The sequence below is a fragment of the Parasteatoda tepidariorum genome, chromosome 7, assembly GCF_982258835.1.
Source record: "Parasteatoda tepidariorum strain Cologne lab strain chromosome 7, Ptep-v5.0, whole genome shotgun sequence".
Taxonomy (NCBI): Eukaryota; Metazoa; Arthropoda; class Arachnida; order Araneae; family Theridiidae; genus Parasteatoda; species Parasteatoda tepidariorum.
Window position 1 is genome coordinate 58,598,570 of NC_141761.1, and position 23,365 is coordinate 58,621,934.

Genomic DNA, 23,365 nt, shown 5'->3' on the forward strand with positions numbered 1-23,365 from the left:
CAAGAACAATGAAATGTGTCTTGCGAGTAAAGATAAAATCTACAAAAAAATATATGTATTTATGAATAAATAAAAGGTAATTTAAAAATCAGCAATTCCAGCATCAACTTTAAAAACTGAACTTTAGAGAATAATATTGATAAATTTCGAGAATTTTCACAAAATTTTGAAAATTTCAGTGCAATGCAGGGCATATTAAAACTTTTTGAAAAATGGGAAGGAAAAAATTTTATACAAGCTAATAATAATTTTTACACTATAATAATCCTTCTTATTCTGTTAAAAAAATATATAAAAATTACAACAAATTTAAAACAGAAAGTTGAATAATAAATAAAAACTACAATATGAAGAATGCTTTATATAGTATGATTTCATTATACAATGATAAATGAGATGATGCAATAAAAATTAAACAGTAAAACAACATAACTAAGTGATACATATTTAGTTTCTAACTTAGATAAGTTTAAACAATTAGAGTACAAAGAAATCATAATTAATTAAACAGAATATAAAGCTGTTGTTAAAAATTTTTTTTAAGGAAAATCTCAAAATTTTTTATAATTCTACAGGAGAAAAAATCCCAATACTATTAAACTAATAATTAAAAAACTATACTTGAGAAATATATAAAACTTAAAATACATCACTTAATTAGTTCTTACAATACAATTTTTGATGCAAATAAACTTAATAATTCTTTAAAGAAATTATGTCGGTATGCTTATTGATGTTGCAGCCATCATTAAAATTTGCTCAGTTTTTTTCCTCCAGTTAGCAATATTTTTAGAAACTGCACACCAATACTCGCCATGGCGAGGTTCTGCATGGATGCATCGTTTTTTCACATCTTCTTGTTGTTCCTAGCAAAAAAATATAAATAAAAATATAATTCAAAATCCCTTTATTTAAAAAAGCACAACAGAAAACAATGTGAAATCAGAATTAATTAGCTTAAGTGTTCCCACACAGGTTACTCCCTTTTAATCTTTTACTAACTGATGGAACACCAGTTTAAGGAAGCGAATGTTATTGCAGTAACTGAAAGTTATTGCAAACAACCAGCTAAAGGTAAGTACAATCAACTAATTGATAGACAATTGCAGCCATAGATTAAATATAATTTATAAGTTGAGCTGAAATATCATGCCAAAAACAGTGTGAAAAAAAATTTTATCTTCTAAGGTGATAAGCTTTTCAATATTGTTTTTTTAAATAATGCCTTAAGAGACTTTGAGTTTTTAAAAAAAGATCAATAAGTTATAGAATACTGAAAATGAGAATTTATAAATTCTTTCAATTATACAATTCAGTTTTTTTATTAAAGAAATACTTATAAGTAATTACATGGAGAGAAAAAAAATTATTTAGAATTTATTTATTAGAAACCAACGCAAATAATTATTAGAATAGTTCCAAAAAATTTTTATAAGCTGAAACAGGAAATATGGAAGTTCTGTGGAAATTTTAAAAAAAATAAATTTGCTGTTTTAAATACAGTAGGGAATCGATTATCCGGAACGATCAGGATCATCGCTATTCCAGATAACTGATTTTTCCGGTTTTCTGAATCGCTACAAAAAGCCGTTTTTTTATTGTTAAACCCAACAAAAAAAAAAATTTGGAAATAATCTTAAAAAGAAGAAAAAACGATGAAGTAATACACTAATGATTATTTCCAAAATGATGGTAAGGTAAACATCTTTCAAAAAAGAAAGAAAAATCTTATAAGGAAAAAAAAAAAAATTTTTTTAAATTGACGGGAAAATTTATCGAATTTCGTTCCGGTTTTTTGGTTTTCCGGTTTTCTGATTTCCGGATAACGGGTTCTGTACTGTACTTGGTTTGGTTGTTAACATTGCACTAGAGCAACGCTAATAGGCCATTTGAGAGAGTCTGAAATTTATCCTCAATGATGATTAAAATTTTAAATACTTACTTCAGTTCCATGTATTTGTTCAAATTTGTGAAAATATGCCCACGCATCTCCTAGATCAGGATCAATCTTAACTGTTTTGTTGAACCATTCTCTAGCTTTATTTGTCTTCCTTTCAGTCCAAAACAATCTAGAAATTCAAGCACTCTTTTCAGCATTAAAACTTTGCAATTAAAAAAAAAATTTAATTATTTTATTTCAAGATCAATAACAAATCGAAAAAAACTATTCCTGTAATTTAAAAAAAAAAACTGAGTGTAACATAGCCAGAGATATATAACTTGGATTTTTTTAATAGAGTAAAAATACTCCATGACCTTTTTAGAAAGAGTGAATTTCACTTTAGAGGAGTGAGACACAATTACATTTTAAATTACACAGACGGACATAAAAAAAATGAGCCTAAATATCATTTTTTTGCATAACAAATAAAACAGTTTAAATAAAATAAATAATTTAAATAAAATATTTCAATTTCATTAATTTCTTTTTCATGATTTTACAGCAGCATTATAAATTAAAATCACAAATATTTTCCTTTTGTTATTTAAATTCAGGCTTTCGGTTTGATATTCATGTTATTATTTTGAACTGTTAATCAGTCAATTTATTTTATGTTTATCCTGTTTAGAATTAAAATGCCTCTTTCACATTAATTATATGTTTGAAGAGGAGTTAAAAATATCTCTGAGTACATATCTAGAATATAAATTTCAAAACAAGAAGTAGAAACTTCAACTTTAAAATGTTAGTAATTATTATAATACATGAAAATGTATGAAAATTTCAAGTTTTTTTAATGAAATAAAAATTTAATTTTAATATGATCATGCAAATTATAAAGGTAAAGGTAGTGATAAGGTTTTGCATATTTAAATTATTTGTAACTAATTATAAATGGATGATGAGCATAACGACAAATTTTATTTGGGATTAATTTGATTGGAGTTGATTAAAAATTAATTTTGGTTCCCAGTTAAATCAGGAAAAATACAATTTACAGAATAATTTCAACAAAATTTCAAATTTCCAGATCACCATTTTTTTGTTCCATCCGTATCAAAACTTACTTTTTGATGGGTAACATTTAGTCAAAGATTAGTTATATAGCGTGCCTTCAAAATTTTAAGCAAAAATAATTTTAAATTACATAATAAAATGAAGTCAATAATAAATTAATTAATCGAGTTTAACAGTCATCTAGATATTACTTATGTTATGTGCCATTAAAGACCAGAAATATAAAGTATATATGGATATACAGTAACACATCCTCCGACCAGTACAAAATTTCCAAATTTTCAGAATATATCTTTCCTAGTGGTAACAAAGTACGTCAAGAAAAATAGTATTAAAGAACATTCGCACACCACATAATTTATTTAAACAGATATATGTTTCATGCTTTTGTATTCTGATAAAAGTTTCCTAAAAATTCAATTAGTTTTTGAATTCCTGCTTTAGCTTAACACCACTGGAAAAAATATTCTCAAAAACCTTGAATATTGAAGGATATACGATAAACTTAATTTATTAAAAATAAATAAACTTTATTAGCATAAATATTGTCGAACTGCAAATATGGATATATCAGATAACCTAAAAAAAAATTTTTGTATAAAATTAAATATTCAAAACCTTTTTAAATAATTTAAAAAGGAAAAAAATTTAAATACATTTCAAGAAATTTACTTCTGGGGAAATAAATTACAATTACCCTTTTCAAGTATGTTTATAATTATTAAAGACTATTTCAATTGTTAAAATGAAATACAGGCATAAAGTTTTTTTTTTTATCAACTACAATAATTTTTAAGGAAGTTATGATTCATTCAAGTATTAAATATAAGGGATTTCACAGAAATTTTGCAGAAAGTTGAGATTTAGTGTAGTATAAATTACAAGTCATTTTAACCAAAATTTTCTATTCAGAAATAAATTGAGTATTAAAAAAAAAATTTTTTTTCATTGAATGTATCAAATTAAATGTTGATTTCTCACTATAATTTATTTACACAATGTGTCAATTGAAACTACGTATGTATATGACATTAGTCAGATAGTAAAAAGCATTTAACTCTGAATATTTTGCCAATTAATACTTTTCACCATACACTCCAAATTTAGAAAAACTCCAAATTTAGAAAATCCCTATAACTCCATAACTCCGAATCTCCATAACTCCAAATTTAGAAAAAACTCCTAAAACCTAATGGCCATAAGATATGGTAGAAATATGGATAAAGCCCTTACATTTAGAATCATAAATTATAAATAAAAAACAGAATTAGGCATCCTAGTGTTTGCAAAGTAAGAGTGTAAAAAGCAGTTAAATGATCTATCACTCAATCAATTACTGCCTAAGTAGCATGTATTAGGTGCAAAACTAAAAATTCAAACCGTTTTCAAAACATAAAAAGACAATTTAGAAAGTTCTATAAACTCTCAGAATTCTTTGGTTTGTAATTGGTAGCAACCATTTTTCTTTGGGGAAAAAAAAAACTAGAGAAGATAAAAAGTATCAGATTTTTTCTTAATATCTAACTATCAGCTAATTTTCTAACTATCAGCTGTCAAATAGATGTGACCTCAATCAATTAACTAAAACTGGTCACTTCTTCAGTTCTATTAAATTGAACAAAAATTTTAACATTGTTTTCAATGATTTAATGCTTGTGTCATTGTTTGATACATTGTTTCATTGTCGAGCTTGATAAATCAACCTCAATCAATCAACTGACACATATAATTGAAAATAGGAAAATTTTAACATTGTTTTCAGTGACTTAATACGCTGTCAATCTCACTCAATCGACACATTTAATTGAACATTGCTGAATTTTAAGATTAATATCCTAAAATAAATATGCTATAATATTTTTTTTCACCAGCAGAATTGCTTATCTCTTTTAGAAATAAAATTCTCTGATTATTATTGGTTTCCTAGGAAAATTTTAATGAAATTCCAGACCACATTTTTGCTAAGCACAACAATATTTCCTCAGAACAAAAAATTACGTCTTTTTATTTAATAACCAGTATAACTTTTCAATAAAAAAAAATTCTGTCAAAAATATTGCATTTTGAAAGAAAGAAAATTTTACACGGCAAAGATTTAACATGTAGATTTTATAATACAGATGTATATAAATTAAAGATAATGTGATATAGTTGATTAAAAGAGTCACGTCGGGTATATAGCCACTATCTATATTTCTTTTGTAATAAAGAATCAAAGCTTATTTATACAGAAAGCTTTCTAAAAAACGTAATAACCAACCTAAATAAAAGTATTACTGAACTGCAAAATGTTAGATTTTTGGAAAAAAAATTAGAAACAAAAATATACAAAGAATATTTTGTACAGACTAATATTTTAATTCTAATACACTATAATACAATCCTTGAAACCCCAAACTTTGAATTTTATAAAATTTTGTGCTATGTAGATCAATTCACCTATCTTTAAACTTATCTTACTAAATATGGCATTATAAGTCAGGAACAGATCAATAGTAAAATGCTTTAAAATAATTTTTAGATAGAAATATTTAAAAATAAAAAAATTTAAAATACAAATATTAAAAAATATAAAATATGTACTTTAATATTTACAAAATTTATGAAATTTTCAGCAGCATCAGAGCTAGGTACAAACAAATTAATCAATTTTGGTTTGCTTAGCTTTTAAAACTTTAGCCTCTTAGCAAATAATTAAGCTAATATTGTGAAAAGTTAATAGTTCTTTCTTGGTGATAGAAATTTCTTTACTGTGAAAGACATTATTTACACCCACAAAGCTAGTGTGGTTTATGAAGAATTGTGTTGCATAGGTTTTCAACTGTAAATTTATAAAAATTTAGTCATGTTGTAGTGGAATTTTTACATGAAATGATAACAAAAAGTATTAATTTTACTTTGAACCTTTATATCTACTTAATGTAAATATCAATTTTAAATACGATCATTCTTTTGGTTGGTTGTAAGATTTTTACAAATTTTAGCAACAAAAAAAGAAGGCATTATTTTCCAAATAACTTTTTTTATCAAGTACAAGAAATTGCTCTTTTTTTCTTTTTTTTTTTCTTTAGATTTCCTTAATTCAATGGGGAACAGTTGTCTACAATTTCTTTCCATGGTATTTTATATTGCATTTGAAAATAAGTGACTGGATTCACATTTATTAATTCAAATGTCAATAAAATTGTCTAATGTAACTAATTTCATAAAATAAATACTCAAATGCTTACTTAGAAACAGCTAATAGAACATGGGGATCATGTTCACATCTCTTTAAAGCATCAACACTTTTAGTCTTTCGTTGAGGCCGAGGTTCCAGAAAAATAGCTTCAGCCCACAGAATTCCACTATTAGGACACTCTTGCATTGCTAATAACATAAAATATTTTTAGTAACTTATAACGAACAACAAATAGAGAAAGACAATGACCATTATGTAGTAAATTTAAAAATCAATTCTAACCGATATTACATAAACATAATAATTATAAAAAGAAAAAAATGACAAAACAAGAGTAAGATTCTACATATGATAACATCTAATATTTTTTTCTAAATAAAAATAATTAAAGCAAATTTATAAAATAATTTTATCAATAATTATTTAATATTAATATTCAATATGATTATGATCACAATGCACAGCTAACTTGTTCAGTACTGAGCTGAGTGCCATTAAGCAAGTATTACATATTTAATAGTTTCAATGCAAAATACACTGAATATCTCAGGAACAATTTGAACAGTAACTACAAGCTGTTTTTATCTGTAGCATAAAATGTATCTAAGCTTACAAGCATTTTTGCTTTTATACATAGTTAAAATGAAATAACTCTAAGTCAAAGGGAACTATTACAAAATATCCGAACATTCAAAATACATAGTATATACTTTCAAACAAGAGTGAAAATTAATTGGAAAAAAAACTAAGTATTACTAAGATCACATATTAAATGCATAAATTTAATCTACTGCTACATTATTTTTCATAAAATCAAAGACATTGTCAAAAAATAATTCCATAAAACTAATTCTCTGGTGATTTCTTTAATGCTCTCTTCCAGTTTCTTTATCACTAAAATTTTTTCAGCTCAACAAACAGTGGTTTTTAGGTACTAGGACTCAGTCTTAATGGTTCAAGGGTATCACCTCAAATATGCTAATTAATTAACGCAAACGATATTTGAAGTTTCAAAATCAGACACCAAAACGTACTTTCTCTGAATAAATATATCTTTTTTTTGTTGAAAGAATTGGAATTGTGATCCTCAAAATACAGAAAGTAGTCACAATCTGAGAAATATGTAGTATAGAAAGAACTGAGAAATATGCAGTATTTATAATATAAAGTAGAAATAGAAAGTAACCACAATCTGAGAAATATACTTTTACCATTTAAATGTTAATTTTACTTTTTGCATGATTGGCCATTTCTCTAGAATTTCTTAAGGGAATCGAAAACTTTTGCACAAAATTATAAAATTCCTTTATCCAAAAATAATCCCATGCAAAATAATAATTTTAGATAATTGTTTATCATTTTATTTAATAATTGTTAACGAATGTTTGAATAATAAAGCACACAAATTTTTACACCTTTTTAAAGAATAGAATTTTATATGTCAAAATACTAAGTTTGAACAAAATCAGTCAAATAGTTTCTGAGAAATTGAATTTTAAAGTAATATATTTAAAATTCGTTTTCTCAAGAACTATTTGACTGATTTTCTTCAAATTTGGTATTTTGACCTATAAAATTACATTCTTTGAAATTATATAAAAATTTGTATACCCTACAAATCAAAAATTTTTTTACTATTATTAAATAAAATAAAAAATAAGAAATTATTAATAAAAAAAAATTTGCATAGAAATATCTTTGGATAAATGAATTTTATAATTATGCACAAAAATTTTTCAATTTTCTTAAAGAACTTATAGTTATGGAAACATAAGCAGAAAGTAAAATTAATTTCAAAGGGTCAAACTCAGGACCTCTTTCTTAAGTAAACGACTAAAACCATATCTTCCCCATTGCGGCTATTTCCTACAGTCAGAAATCTACATTTAAAAAAAGGTATGCTTATTCAGAGAAAATATGTAACCCCAAATAACATAATAATGGGTGCACTAAATAATTAACATATTTGAGGTCACCCACAAAACATTAAGATTGAGTTTCAGTATGAGATCATTAAATCAAAAATTATACAAGGTGATTCATTTTTTACTGAAAATTATAAAAAGCAACTTACTGAATAAAAGAATTCATAATACTGCATTGTTTTTACAAGCTGTTTAGTAAACATTTTAGTAGCTACTAAATCGTCTTTAATACATTATCAGGGGGAAATAATTATTTAAGTATTGCCTTGACGTGGAATTCAAGGAGGAAATTTCTGTTCAAGTAGGTAGAGTATTTGTTGTTACCCTCCTTCCCAATTAAGCAGGACCAACAGTATATTGAATTGCCCAATAAAACCAACATCATTGTAAAATGCCAATATTATAAAAACCATAAGGAACAAATTAATTTGGAGAAATTCATCAATATTATTAAACAATTACACTTACTTTAGCTTTACTTTCTACAATTTTTCATTCTGCATATTTTTCTAGTGCAATATAGAACTGAGCTTTTCTTTATGAAAATCGGATCTCTGAAATTGAATCTTTGAAAATTGAAATCTTTTCAGATAAAAATTAGTTCTAATGTGAAACTCACTTCCTATTACTACAATGGGAAGTGAGTTTCACATTAGATCTAATTTTTATCTGAAAATATCTGATCATCTGTTTCACATCTTGCCACTTTACACGATCAATTTGAATCTTTGCCCAGTAAAGAGGAGTATAACTTAAAATCTTTACATTGATGTTCATTGATATTTCGAAAAGATTTATTGATATCTCGAACAAGAAAAACAAGAAAATTTGAACAAGAAAATTTTCACGAGGCTCAAGATAATTTTCTTAATAAATCACTTTTGTATTACTTTTATAACAATTCAATAGTTTCGTAACTTTCTGTGATATATCTTTTCAAATGCAGACGAATATCCTTTGCAAGTAGTCAAATAAGCATCACCCCAATACGGGTAACGCAGCAGTCAATGTGTTAAAGGGTTTTCTGTAAGCGCGGATGTGATTTACATTTAGCAATCATATTTATATCTTGGGCAATATCCCAAGTTTTCAGAACACTGATAAATAAATAAAAATATTTAAAGGATTTACTGTAATTAGGTGATATTTACCTTTGGCCATCAAATTCAGAGCAATATCTTTTAGGCCCCCACGTAATTCAACTCTGACAGACTCCAGTAGAAGTTGAGGATCCTTTGGATTTTTCAATCTTGCTTTTTCCAACACTGAACGTGCTTTGATAAGTGCACCGTTTTTCTCTTCCAATCTCGATAACAGTAACCATAAAGAAATCGAAGATGGACATTTCTTTATCTGTGGGTAAATAACAATATAACAAAAACTGAATTTCAAAACTCAACTCACAAAATGAAATTTTAAATTTAACTTACACCTTGATTATAAACATCTCTTGCATCATTTATGTTCTTTTCCTGTTCTAAAATTTGTCCTCTCATCATCCATAGTTTTGCAAAATCTGGATATTGCCTAATACCTTCATCCAACAATATATTTGCTTTCTTAAGATCACCTAAAGCCCATTCTAAGCGAACTGATTTCATTATAACCTGCAATATAATAATACAGTTTAAAATTAATACAGTAGAACCCTGATTATTCAATGTCTCTTTCAACATATGCAAAAAGCATCCTGACACATGTTGCATCATTATTAAAGCTGATGTTACCCAGTCACTGATACATTTTTGAACCTTCTTTCACTAGATCCAATATTTAATTCTATTTAATCCAATTACAGTTATTACAACAATCTCCTATTTCAACAGCTAGAAAACAACAATAGAGATGTTGAAACTGTCAACTAACAACTTATCACTGATCAATTGGTTACGGATAGTAACCAACTGCAATGCATTTCATTTCAAAGTAAAATAGAGTAAACAGCTGGCTGCCATTAAAAACCATGATATTACGTTTTTGAGTGATTTATAATACTCAAGTGATTTTGCCTTCGGCTTACAAACAGAAATCAAAAAATTATCATTGATTTTTTTCCATCAACTTTGTATTGTTACTTATAACAGAAAAGTCAAACACAAGTAAGGGTTTTTATTAAACTTTTTTAGTTGCTAATTGTTTTGAGTAGTTTTAAATATGGCTTAAAGCATTTATGCTCACAAACCAGATTTTTAAAAAAAGCTCCCTCCCCCCTACTACTTGATGATATTGATTTTTGGACATACTCTCAGTCCCATTAGTGTCAGATGATTGGGAAACTACTGTAAAAATAATTAAAACTACATTACAAAAAATGAAATGCATTTATTTACCCTATTACAAGGACCCTATTTACTTTAAGAATTACTTACTGCAATTTTAAATTTCACAATCAAGAGAAAACGTTTTATCGCAGTATAAATACTTTTTACAAAATAATTTGTTAACTAAAAAATCTTGAATTCATAAAGGTATAAAAAAAATAATTATGAAATTAGGTGGTACAATTTAGTAAATTACATTTAACCAAAAATTCATACTGAATAAATCAATATTTTACAAAGGGAAAAAAAACACAACTATGAAAAGTAGGGATTCTTCATAAATTTTCCATTTCTATACTGTATTAAACTGTTATTGATGATTTGTAAGCCTTATCCAAAAAGTTGTCCAATTCCTTTTTATTAAAAAAAATAGAGCTTTGCTTTCATGTTCATGCAAGTCATTTTTATCTTATTGCAAAATTGGTACAACTTTGACTTATTTATTTAAGATCAAAAAGAAAGTAACAAAAATCAGATAGGTTAAACAATTTCCTCATTAAGCTTTAAGGCTCTACATCTTAAAATAAACTAAAGTAAAATTGTTCTATTATTCAAAAACGGTAATGTGCCAAATATTTGAACAGTTACCTGATTTTAATTTTTTATTTTACTAATTAAATAACAAATGGCACAATAAAGTAAAAACTGCAGAAACAAAAACATTTATTAAAATCCGAATTTAAAGAAAAAAATTTTTTTTAAATTAAACGCATTTATACAATTTTAAAAAATTTAAGAGAAAAATTTTAAAAAGAAAATTTTGACTGAAATGACTAACACTTAGAATGTGATAGATAATAGACTTTATTGAATTTTAAAAATATAATAATAAAGAAAAGTTCACATATAATATAGATAAATACTCACTCTAGCTGTTGGAGCACTAGCCCTAGCTTTAGCTAGTAGACGTCGAGCTCTTTCAAATTCATTATTTTCACTTTCCAGCTTAACAGCAGCAAGCCAAATTTCTTCACTATTAGGATTTGCTTGGAAAGCCAATGATAAAATACTACGAGCAGCTGGAACGTCACCCTAAAATTAAAAAATGTATTCTAAAAGAAATATAATTTTTATAAAATGACGAAATAGATGTATCTGTGATACTGAATACAGAACCAGTTATAGACTCAATTATTCCTTTTTTTTATGGGTTATAGATTAAAACAGGAGTCAGAAAAGTATGGAAACAGTAAAATATCTCAACAAATACATATTGGAGCAAAAATCTTAAAAAACCCATGTAAATGTTTTGAAAAAAGATACATTTATTAATAAACTCCCCAACCTCATTTGTGGGCAGGGCAAGGAACAACTTTAAAACCTCATGTATGCATCCTTATTTTTAATTGTAGATCTAGAATCCTCCAGAAAAAAATATCACAATTTGACCAACTGGTTTCAGTATTTTGGTTCAGAGACGACAATAATATGAGATAATGTATGCAATCACAGATTGCACAATAAAAGTGGGGTACAAATTGTAAAAAATGAAATTGAGAAAAACAATTCGGATCATCATATAAAAATAATTGAGTTTGAAATTTTAAAAAACATGCTTAATATCAAAATCAACCCAAATCCCCAAAGAGTTGCCTCAGCCATGGGACATGGAAAAGTTTGGGAAACATTTTTTACAGAGAAATTTTGAGATTTTTTTTCCTATAGAGTGGCTCACCTTGGGACATTTTTAATTTTGGTCTGAAATTTCAAATTATATTTTAGTTCCTTTAGATTAAGATATATGTCAGCATCACCTAACCTGGGAACATATTTTGATTCCATTGATTAAGCAGTTAAGAACTTATAGGAATTTTTATTTTTTGAAGCATGCTTATTTACATTTATATAAAAGTTTAATTAGCTGTAGAAAGAAATTTTAATAACTTTTTTCTTTTAATAATGGGTAATATAATGAAGTATAAAGCTTTGCCTTATCAGTTTTGAGAAGAATGAATCAATCTGCAACATTTATTTATCCCGAAAAAGAAGACAATTATATGTACTAGGGACATATTATATACATAGATTCAAATGACATTTCGTTAAAACTTAAGCAGAGCAAAGCCTTGAACGTTCTTTAGGTTTGATATTTGATTCTGAACAATTGGATTTGCATACAAGAAGTTGAAACTAACAAAATAAAACTCTATTAACAAATTTAAATTTATTTAGTTATACTATTTTTAGAAAATTTCTACTTAAATTTTCACATCCTTTTGACTGTCCCAAGGTTCCCCACTAGGAGGTACATCCAGGGACAAATAACAAGATAACTAAACATTTTTTTTTTAAATTTTTCTATGACAGATACAAAATCAAAACCTAGTTAAAAATGTCTTCAAATGTTACAAGAATACCAGGTAAAATTTTGCCAATAATTGATCAAAATAAAAAAATTAAAATAAAAAAGTGTCCCAAGGTGAGCCACTCTTCCCTACATGCTTCTTGATAACATTTCCATACTTTTAGGACACCCTGTACTCTGTCAAACAGCTTTGAAAATATAGAATTTTAAAACATCGCCACTCAATTGAGCTAATAAGAAATAATAAGTTTTAGAAAAAACTTACAGTAAGCCATTTCGATTTTGCACCCATCAACCACAAAACTTCAGCTTTGGGGCAATGTGCTACAGCACGCTGTAAGACTGCTTCTAAAGATTCCCTATAATTAAAAAGCAAAATAAATGGAAAACAAGAGGGGGGAAAATATATCATTACAAAAAATTTGCATGTAATAATGACACGTGAAAAAGGTGAAACTTTTTATTATAACATTTTCTTTTCCAGTTTTTTTTTTTTTTTTTTTTTAAATATAAATCTTGTTTTTACTTCAATTTCTTATCACACATTTTCTTTTAATAACCACAGAATTGAAAATTATTTGGGTAGTAACAAAAGTAATCTTAACAAAATTCTTTTAGACAAAAACATATGTTCTAGTAAAAAAACTTTTATCCTTGCAACAAGACATTTAGAAAGATTGAAATAAAATAATTTTTATTTGTGGTGGTTTTTGATAGGCCTACAAGGATTTTTGGGACAATAATTACATAAGAGGTCAATTCCAGTAATTATATAGCAGAGCTTTCCAATTTAGCTATTGGTAATCAAAAGTACAATGATACATATAACATTAACAAAATTCAAATTAGTGCGATATTTAGGTCTTTTTACTATTTGATTATATACACCTGATATTAACAATAAAATGTCCGAATTCACCATTAAATTTAAAAAAACAACAACACAACAAAATTTTATAACACTTGATAATTAAAGAAATAAAATAATAACTTATACAAAATTATTCTGAAAATTCTCAAAACCCATCATTTTTATTACTCAACCGTAATTTTGACTAAACAATCATAATAATTACAGATTCATCATAGTTGGCAACTCTGTATAAGTATCAACAATTGGCAAAAGTAATAATTTAAACAAAGTGGCTAACCCTTATAATGGTGTTTCCTATTGTGCTTTCCTTAAACCAGAATTAATTCAGTGGTATTAAAAATAATCTTAAAAAACTACCATAATGGCCTTAGTAATAGGTGATATACAAAATAAAAAAAGTACACATACACAAAATAAAAACATATAATAAACATATACAAATTAAAAACATAATATTGATAATAATTGTAATACTTAATAGGTTTTTAAATATTGTTTTAAACTACACATGGTTAATTACATTAGAATGAAATATTACTAGTAATAAAATTTGCACAACAGCTCTTATAAATAATTTTTTTATTTGGCTATTTAACTTAAATTAGAAAAAGAGCAATTGAGAAAGCTATAACCTTCAATTTTATGTATATTTAATTAACCTACAACAAAACACTGTAAGCAGCAGCAGGTTGTAAATTACTTGAACTCAATTCTTTTAAAGAAGCGTGCAAAAAAAGAAAGGAAAAAAAAAAGATTTTGAATCATGATTTGATACACACATAAAAAAAACTAAACAGAATAATGACAAATGAAATTTACCTAGTGCCATGATTTTTCTCAAAATAGGCTGCACGCAACCAAATACTCTTCTTACTTGGAAACATCGACAAGGCATGAGCATAAATTGCCCTAGCACACTCATATGCTCCCTGTGTAGCACACTGCAAGAAAACATTAAATAAGCTAAATATGGAATGGGATTTTTAAAATGAGCTGCCTTTAACAGCTTGGATGTCTTTACAAAGCCAAAACCTCAAAGTTCTTACTGGCATTGTGTCTATATAACACTTCACAAATTACTACAAAAGATAAAAAAATAAAAACGTCAAGTGCAAGAAACATAAAGTCACTACTCATAACTGATGTCCTATTGTTTTGCACAAAGATTTTTTTTTTTTAGGAAAGTTTAAATTTCATGATGTTCAGCACACAAAAGGATCAATCCAAATAAAATTACAAGACAAATCTTAGGGTGAGGAATCGGTGACTTATGCAAAACCAAATAAAAGAATCATTGAGTGCTGAAACATCCAAATTTGAGTTTTTTTTAAAAAAAAACAAGATTGGCATTAATGGCCATCTAATTAATATTCTTAACACTAATGGCCCCATAGTCTTGAATAATGTAAAAAATTGTAAATTTAAAATAAATAAAACAAATTTATAAAGATTTATAAAGAAAAATATAATATTCCAAAAAAAATTACCGCCTCAGCATCCTCCATCCAAGCATGTTTACGATCTTCATCTTCCACTCCAATTCCAATAATTGTACGTACAATAGATTGACACGTGAGAACAGATCCTGCCTTCTCACATTCTATAGCATCAGTCAACCATTGTTCTCTATTTATTTCCACGCCATTCGCACGCAAAGATGTCACAGCACGATCGACAATTTTTTCAACCATTCTACTATTACCATTGGCTTCCTCCAACTTGGCAGCAGTTATCCAAATCAAGCGATCAGTGGGAATATTCTCACGTGCTTTATTCAAAACTTTACGAGCATTTTCGTAAGTTTCGAGCCTAGCCAATGCCAGCCACAAATCTGTGTTAGTTGGACAGCATTCCACGGCTCTGCTCAAAAGAATTCGAGCATCTTCAGCATCTTCTAATTCTACAGCTGCCTTCCATAATCGTACAGAATTGGGAATATGTCCTAAAGCCTAAAAAAAGATATATTTTTCACTATTTACTTAGAACACATTTTATGAAAATATTATGCAAAAAATTCAAATTTAAAAAAGATCTTGCATAAACCTCATGGAAAACAGATTTCGGTGGATTTAGCTGAGATGTTTAATACATTGTTCCAAGGATAGCTAGTTTAAACCAAACTTTTATTTAAACAAACATTTTTTTAAAAAAAATATTTTTATTAATAAAATTTTCCATTATTTATATAAATTTCGTTTGCTAGAATGTAATCAAGTGAAAATGATTAAGTTTTCTCCGATTTTTATCAATTTTGAGTATAATTGCTAAAAGGATCTGTACCATTTTAAATAAACATAAATCTGAAATTTTTGAATGTTTACATAGAATTGAGTTTCTACAAAAGTACGTCTAAAAAATAAATTAATGTGAATAAATTTAAGATCTAGTTTAGTGTCTCTTCATGCTTAAAATTAAAAAAAAGACCATCACTATTTGGATGTATCACAACAAGAGCATTTCGAATTTCAGGCACTACTTCATGAACTGCAAACGAAAATTTTATCGTAATTTCATATCGTTTATTAATATGATTTCTCTGACATTTTCAACATGGGTTTTCCAATTTTTGATATTTTTAATACATTATTCTGACAATAAAATTTTGTATTTAAATAATGATGTTTTGACGAGCTTGATTCAATGAGCGGAGAAAATACGCTTAACTTGTTTGTCAGATAAGCATGTTTTTTCGACATTTAGGGCAATCACAAAATTGCATCAGCTGTTCAATGACGATTACAAAAATATTCTTAGATTTCGAAAAACAAAGTCGGAATTAAATAATAAACGCTCTTTATATTGTAATCCCATAATTGTCAAGACATCAATTTCCATTTAATTTCGACTATGTCAAATGAATACATATAGAGCATTAAAAAATTTTAGTAATCAAGGACATTTGCAACAGAGAAAAACCATTAAATATATGAAAAAGCTTACTTTCTTGTAAACTTTCTTTTTAGCTTTTAATTCAGCTTCTAATTCAGCTGCTTTGATCCATGATCTCACAGACATTGGAATATGGCGTAAAGCTTGAGAAATAACACCTTTTGCCAAATCAGGAGGCTAAGAAAGAATTTACTAAATATTACACACCAAAAAATAATAAAAACATAGATGAAATTAAAGCATTCAGTTTAATAAAATAAAAAACTCAAAAAAACTTACAATTATTAAAATCAGGGTGTGCAGCCAAATCTTTCAACAAGAAATAAGTACCTTTTAAGCACTTAAATATATTTAAGCACTATATACATTAACAAAATGCAAAATAATTTTCAAAGACTTTGCATGATCATGATAAAATAACTAGTTTCTGATAAAGAACATTTTTCTTGATTATATTGGCCACAATAAAAAGATAGAGAGATTTTTTGGTTTGATTTCAGAGGACAGAAAATAAAGCCTGAAATCATGAATATCTTGCAAAATGCAGCAGAGTTGCACATGAGAGTGCAAGAAACTTACTGAATCCAGCTCAGTATACGCACACATGCAGACCCGCTAGTACTTCATCAAACATGTAAAATAATTGCCGGTTTCATGCGCTACTGACTGATGGCATGTGAAAATGTATTATAAAAAAGTTGAATAGAACAATATGAAAACCACACTTTTGCATAATATGTGGCAAAAATAGAAATGGTAAAGAAAAGTACTCATTTTTTAAAAGGTATATTTTAAAAACCACTATTTAAAAATGCCTAATAAAAAAAGCACCTTAAAGGGTTTAAAAAACGAAAATCGGAAATAAGCACCTTTAAGCACTTTTTAAAAATGTTATGCACCATGTCAAATACATAAGAATTTTTAACTTTAAATTTATTTGAAGCGAAAAATAAAAAAGAAATCCATTTTCCAAAAAGCAAAACACCGAGTAAGGATGAACAGAGTATATTCAACAGCGTTTGATGATAGTTAAATTTTCCCAGGAAGAGAAAAATTTTATATTGATCCTTTTTCTCTTCAGAAAATACATCATTTGACAAAAATTAGCTGAAATAAACGATAAAAATGAACAGTTCCTTAAGCTAAAATCAAGGTTCAATGACCATTCAATTGAAAGATAACTGCACAACACTTCTAGGATACCGTGCATGAACTGTTTAGGGCAATAAAAACTAGAATAATAATTTAGAAACATAAACTTGCATCTAATTTGCAGTCTCATAAGACACATCTTAGTAATGACTAATGCATTTTATAAATTCCTTATACTCCTTTTGAATTTTAGAAGTCAAGATGCGGCTAATTATATTTTAAAGCAAATTAAAACAAACTGTATTTAAAATTAAGGGGTAAGCAGTTGATAAGTAGCAGAACGGAAGACACCGCAGTATTTCATTAAAAGAAAAATAGCAACAAAAGCAAAAGACAATTGAAGATAGATCTTCTATTTTAGTATCAAGTAAACATAATGAGCAATTAACGCTTAATCTATAAGATTCAAATGATATGCAAGAAAATTTACCTGTAATCGAGCTGCTTCCAGCCAAACATCTTCAGATTTAGGACACATTTCACACCCCATCATGATAAGATTTCGAGCAGACTGCAACTTTCCTGTTACTTCCTCTAACCTAGCTGAGGCTATCCAAGCTACATAAAATGAATTAATAATCTTAGTAACAATCAAAAGCTCAAAACTAATGACTTATTTATCTTCAAACTTAAAAATATATTAGTAAAAAAAAAAGTTTCAAAAGGGATAGTTTTATTTAAAAGTGCTTAGGTAGTTTATTAATGCTTACAATAATATAATAAACAAAACAGATGAGTAAAAAGCAACAAGTCTTAAAAAGTAATCAGTCTTTAAAAATATAAAAATTATGAAAATTTTCATAGGATTTTATATTTAAAAAGAATTTTTGAAAATTTTTTAAAAATAAAAATGGGCAGTGTTAATTCATTGACAAACTGAATTAAGAGCAATCTCCAACTTTAAAGAAAGTCAAACAATTAATTTGATTACAAATTTTTTTTAATTTTTTTGTTAAACTTATGTATAATATATTACCACTTTGTTTTTTTAATGGAATTAATAAGCTGATACAGTTAGATGAAAATTAGAATTAATATTAAGAGCTACAATTAGGCAAAATATTAAAAAAAAAGTTTAGGGTAAAATAAAAATTTGTCAGGTGGACACAAAAGAGTATATATTATTTGTTATTTTTTTATTTTCTGTTAAATTGGCTAATGACATTTGAGAGCTAAATAGGAAAAAATTACTCAAAAACAAAAAGTATAATAGAAATAGTTCAAAAAAAAAATTTTATTACAAACCTGGTGGATGATTGGGATTTGTTTCTCTAACACTTTTAAGAAGAAGTCTAGCTTTTTTAATGTCACTGAAAAATAAAATTTAAAAAAATTCTTAACTCAGGGTATAAAACTATTTACTGAATACATTAGATATGATGAAAATCATATGAAAAATATTAAGAAATGAGCACTTTTATGAATGGATGAATAAAATAAATTGATATTGAAAAAACAATAATCAGAGGTGTTTATTTTTGCATTATTCTAAAAAATGAAAGACATGATAAATACTGTATATTTTAAATATAAGCAAAAAGTACAATTTTTTAAATTTTTTTCTTCTTTTGAAAATTAACCCACAATTTGAAACTCATACATAAAAATAAATTCATTTAAAACAGTAAGGCATACTATTTTTTTTAACTTTCTCTTTTATTTCTTGTTTTGTTACCCAGCCTTCTAAGTTTATTTGTTCAGAAATAAAGTCCCACCAATCCATTCCTTCCGAGGGCCGGGATAGCCTGGTCGGTAGGGCGCTGGGCCCATATCCAAGAGGTCGTGGGTTCGATCCTCGTCGACCGAAGACTCCCCGTGTAGTAAATGGTGACTGATGCACGTTAAATCTGTCGAGTCTCAAAGTCCTCCATGTTCCCACAACAAATCAATACCTCTGGGGGTACTGATCCAGGAGTTTCCTTGTCTTCTGGATTGGTTCAAAATTACAAGGCTACGGAGTTGAACGTAAGTAATCGTAAACCCATGAAATTGGGTCGGCTGTTCAACGACGGTTATAAAATAAAATAAAATCCATTCCTTCCAGTTTTTGTTTTCCCTCTCTCTTTTTTGCAAACCTTTCAACTTACCAGTCCAGATTGAGGCCATCAGCAAATGAGTTTGACACTAACAGCTTCAGCTACGTAAATTCTAAAAACAGCATGTTTAAATTTTTTCATGCTGTTCTAATCATTTTCTGATTTATGAACAAAAATAAGTGGTAAAACAAAATATAATTTAAAAAAAATTCCTTTCCTATTGTGTTTTATATGTGCTTAACATCCAATTGTTCTTTCAATATTTTATTTTCGCCGACTGGTCTGTGTAGGGGTAAGGGAATTGGCCTTGCATCATAAAGGTTCTGGGTTAGAATCCCACGCAGAGCATTAATGTTCTTTCCTTCTCTGTACTATCTGTCCTTACTGTGGGAGCAATGTTGGCCCACCTCATATGGTGCCCCTGAAAGAGTGGCCAATAAATCTGCCCTTCAGATGCCTATATGACGAAAGGTCATTTTGCAGGTGGGCATTGGAGAAAAAAAAGTATTTTATTTTCAATTATTTTAAGTTTTTATATTTTATAATCAATCACTAATGCCGGATCAATGTAAAAGTATTTTTGTCAGCTATGTTAACAAAGAATTTTGCAAAGTAAACAGATCCAAATATAAGCAGACTATCCTTTAGCTTTAGAACATTTTCCAAAAAGTCTGTTGGAAATATATGGTAACTTAAATGTAATCAAATAATTTACGAGTGGAAAATTTTTGCAAAACACTAAAATAAAAATAGGAACTATTCATAAAAAAAAAAGAAAAATTGTGTGTTCCCTTATTTTAATTCATATAAAACACTCTTGCAACAGATAGCTATGGAGCTGGTATACAGAATTTTAAGACCAATGACAAAAGACACTATTTATTAAGACAAGGTCCATTGTGGGTTGTAGTCCTTCGAAATAAAGAAGAAGGCCAATGGCATGATGATGGCAATGTGGTCAGCAGTGCACATCAGATGCCTTTACTACCCAGATAAGCTGGTATACATTGATCTGAAACAAGGTGAGCGTTCAGCCGCCACTAAGGATAGAACCCTGGTCCTACAAAATGACCTCTCAGTGCCTTAATCGTTATACCAGGTTCACAAAAGGCAGGATGTACTTCAGATGCATCAGGTATGATTGACTCTTTTGTGCAGTGTTGATGCACCCATTGCCTCCAAACATCTGACAAATTTTTAAGCATCTCCTGTAAATGTGTAACATGTATCGGAATACAAAGAAATAAAATGATTTTGAACAATTTCCTTTTTTTGACCTTTTATAGTAAATTTGCAGCCCCCTCTAGTGGCTCTGGTTAACATTTGTGACCCCACATTTCTACATGATTAATTATTATTTTAGTAAGTCTCTTCATTTTTGGTTATGGTTTTTTGAAGCAATCTGAATATGTATCTGATAAATAAGCAATATTTTTTCTTAACTTCATAATTTAGAGGTGAAATTTCTATATTATGTACACATATCCTGCAATATTGATGATTTACTTTGATATGAATGAATAATAAAAAAAACAATAAATAAAAGAATACAAAATAAAGAATGAGAAAAAAGTAAAAAAAAAACTTAAACCATTATCTATTTAAAAACAAATTGCTATTTATGACCATCACCTGATATCAGCACCATGAGCGGGAATCATCGACTGTAAATCTGTTAGATATCCCTTAGGATCAATAACGGTTTGCCCACATACAGAATCAGAAACCTAAAAAAGTATAAATAAAAGATAAAAAACAACAAATAATTATTTCTTACTTAAAAAACAGTTATTAAATTAAACATAGATCTAACTTAATAATGACAATTACCTGATTCAGCTTGATGTCCATTAAAGCATTTCTAGCTTGACCTATCTTTCTTAAATCAAGATCTACACTTGAAGTAGCCCAACCAGGGGTCATGATGCCACCTGGGGTATTTGTGCCAGGGTATGGGGTTATTAAACCCCCACCATATCCCTATAAACAATGAAAACAGATATACTTTAAATAGCAACATAATAAAAAAATAAGACAAAAACAAACGTTGTTATAAAGAGAAGTGATTGTATTTATTACATGCATCAAATAGAAAAAAGAAGAAGAAAAAGAAAAGAATGAGGGTTAATAGCTCTTAAATGCCATTCTATTATTTCTGTACCAGGTGTCCTGAAAATGACCAGATATGAAAAATCAATTAAAAAAAATAGGGATATAAAACTAACCCAGATAATTTATTCACCACAAATTTTAAACTTTAAAACTTTTTTGACTGCATTCGTACAAAAATATTCCAATTCCAAATAAAATATTTCCACGTGAATCCATTAATTTTGACCTCAGACTTCAACACATAATTGACTTAAACGGTGATTATTTTAAAAACATTGTTTTATAGTTTTTATCAATTAGCAGCAGCATCTGTTCGCAACTTATTAGGAAACTGAACAAGAAAGAATAAACGCCTGGTTTGCTCAGTAAAATGCCACAAACTATGCATTTTTATCAACTTCCAATTTACATGAATGAAATTTTCAAATCTTTGATTATTTTTGGTACACACAATATATGAATACAACACATAATTCTCAGTCATTGTATCAGAGCAAAACTTTAGTTACAAATTTTAAACTATTATATAAAACTTCAATATTATTTTTATAAAATCCCAAAAAATGAAATATTCTAAATCATCTAACACATTTAAATAACAAGAAAAATACAGTTTTAGTTTCTATTGCTTTGTCGATTCTAGCAGAAACTAATAACAATTAATACTCGACATAACGATCATATTGGTCCAAGGTAAAATTGGATGTCATAACATGAGGTCATTACATCATGAGTGCACAAAAATAGTGTAAATATTAACTAACAGATAAAATACTTGATCAATTTTAAAAAAATATTACAGTTTAATAAAATTTAATAACTAATAGAAAGATCAGAAATAATGCAACTTAGTCTATAAAGGTAAGTAAATACGTAAAAAATTAATATTTTTTTCTAGAATTCAAAAAAGCAGAACTTTCTTTGAAAAGGCAAAATTTTTCCTTTTATTAAATAGGAAAAAAAACAAAAAAGAAACTCTTCTCTGGAAAATTTTAATAAGAAAAATCATCACAGACTGAATTACCTGCTGTAAAGTATCAAGAGAGGAAACTCCATCTCCAGTAATTCCTGCTTTAGCCAAAATAGAATCTGGTACAGGTGTATATCTAAGATCAAATTAAATACAATTATTCACCTTTACACAAATCTTAAAATAAATCATGCAGAATGCAGAAAAAACATCTTAACTAAAATTCTCCATAAAATTGGAAGAATATAATTCTTAAAAAATCTATTTAAAAAATATTTTTAATTCTTCAAAATAACTAAATAAATTATTCACCTATTTACACTATTCTACTTGGTTCTATAAACCAAGATAAATAAAAGTCAACAATACCAATTAATTGAAATACATACTGCCGAACCATTACTGTTCACTTTGTCCCAAGAGTCGGAAAAAAGAAGTAATTTTTTACAGTAGCAATCAAAATATTAAGAAGAAATTCTTTATATTAAAAAAAATAATTCTCTTTAAATGAGTTAAAATATTCAAAACAACTTTTTTTTTTCAAAAATGACTTTTATGATTGTATTACATTATGTCATACAATTTAAAATGCATTTTTTTAATGAGTGAAATTAATTAATAAATATTTTAAGAAATTTATA

At 27.3% G+C, this 23,365-nt stretch overlaps 1 protein-coding gene across 1 annotated transcript in view; it reads right to left on the minus strand.

Moving 5' to 3' along the window:
• Positions 1-341: 341 nt before the first annotated feature.
• The window catches only part of Prp6 (pre-mRNA processing factor 6), a 34,140-nt gene continuing 11,116 nt past the window's right edge, over positions 342-23,365 (minus strand). The window contains exons 8-22 of the mRNA XM_016070754.5: positions 22,779-22,860; positions 21,473-21,622; positions 21,275-21,369; positions 18,852-18,916; positions 18,037-18,164; positions 16,506-16,631; positions 15,053-15,514; positions 14,385-14,506; positions 12,957-13,050; positions 11,254-11,418; positions 9,496-9,672; positions 9,217-9,418; positions 6,190-6,328; positions 1,943-2,069; positions 342-866 (exon numbers count right to left, since the gene is read on the minus strand). Coding sequence (XP_015926240.1) covers positions 714-866; positions 1,943-2,069; positions 6,190-6,328; positions 9,217-9,418; positions 9,496-9,672; positions 11,254-11,418; positions 12,957-13,050; positions 14,385-14,506; positions 15,053-15,514; positions 16,506-16,631; positions 18,037-18,164; positions 18,852-18,916; positions 21,275-21,369; positions 21,473-21,622; positions 22,779-22,860 — 2,287 coding nt within the window. The 3' untranslated portion in view covers positions 342-713. The remainder of the gene's footprint in view (positions 867-1,942; positions 2,070-6,189; positions 6,329-9,216; positions 9,419-9,495; positions 9,673-11,253; positions 11,419-12,956; positions 13,051-14,384; positions 14,507-15,052; positions 15,515-16,505; positions 16,632-18,036; positions 18,165-18,851; positions 18,917-21,274; positions 21,370-21,472; positions 21,623-22,778; positions 22,861-23,365) is intronic.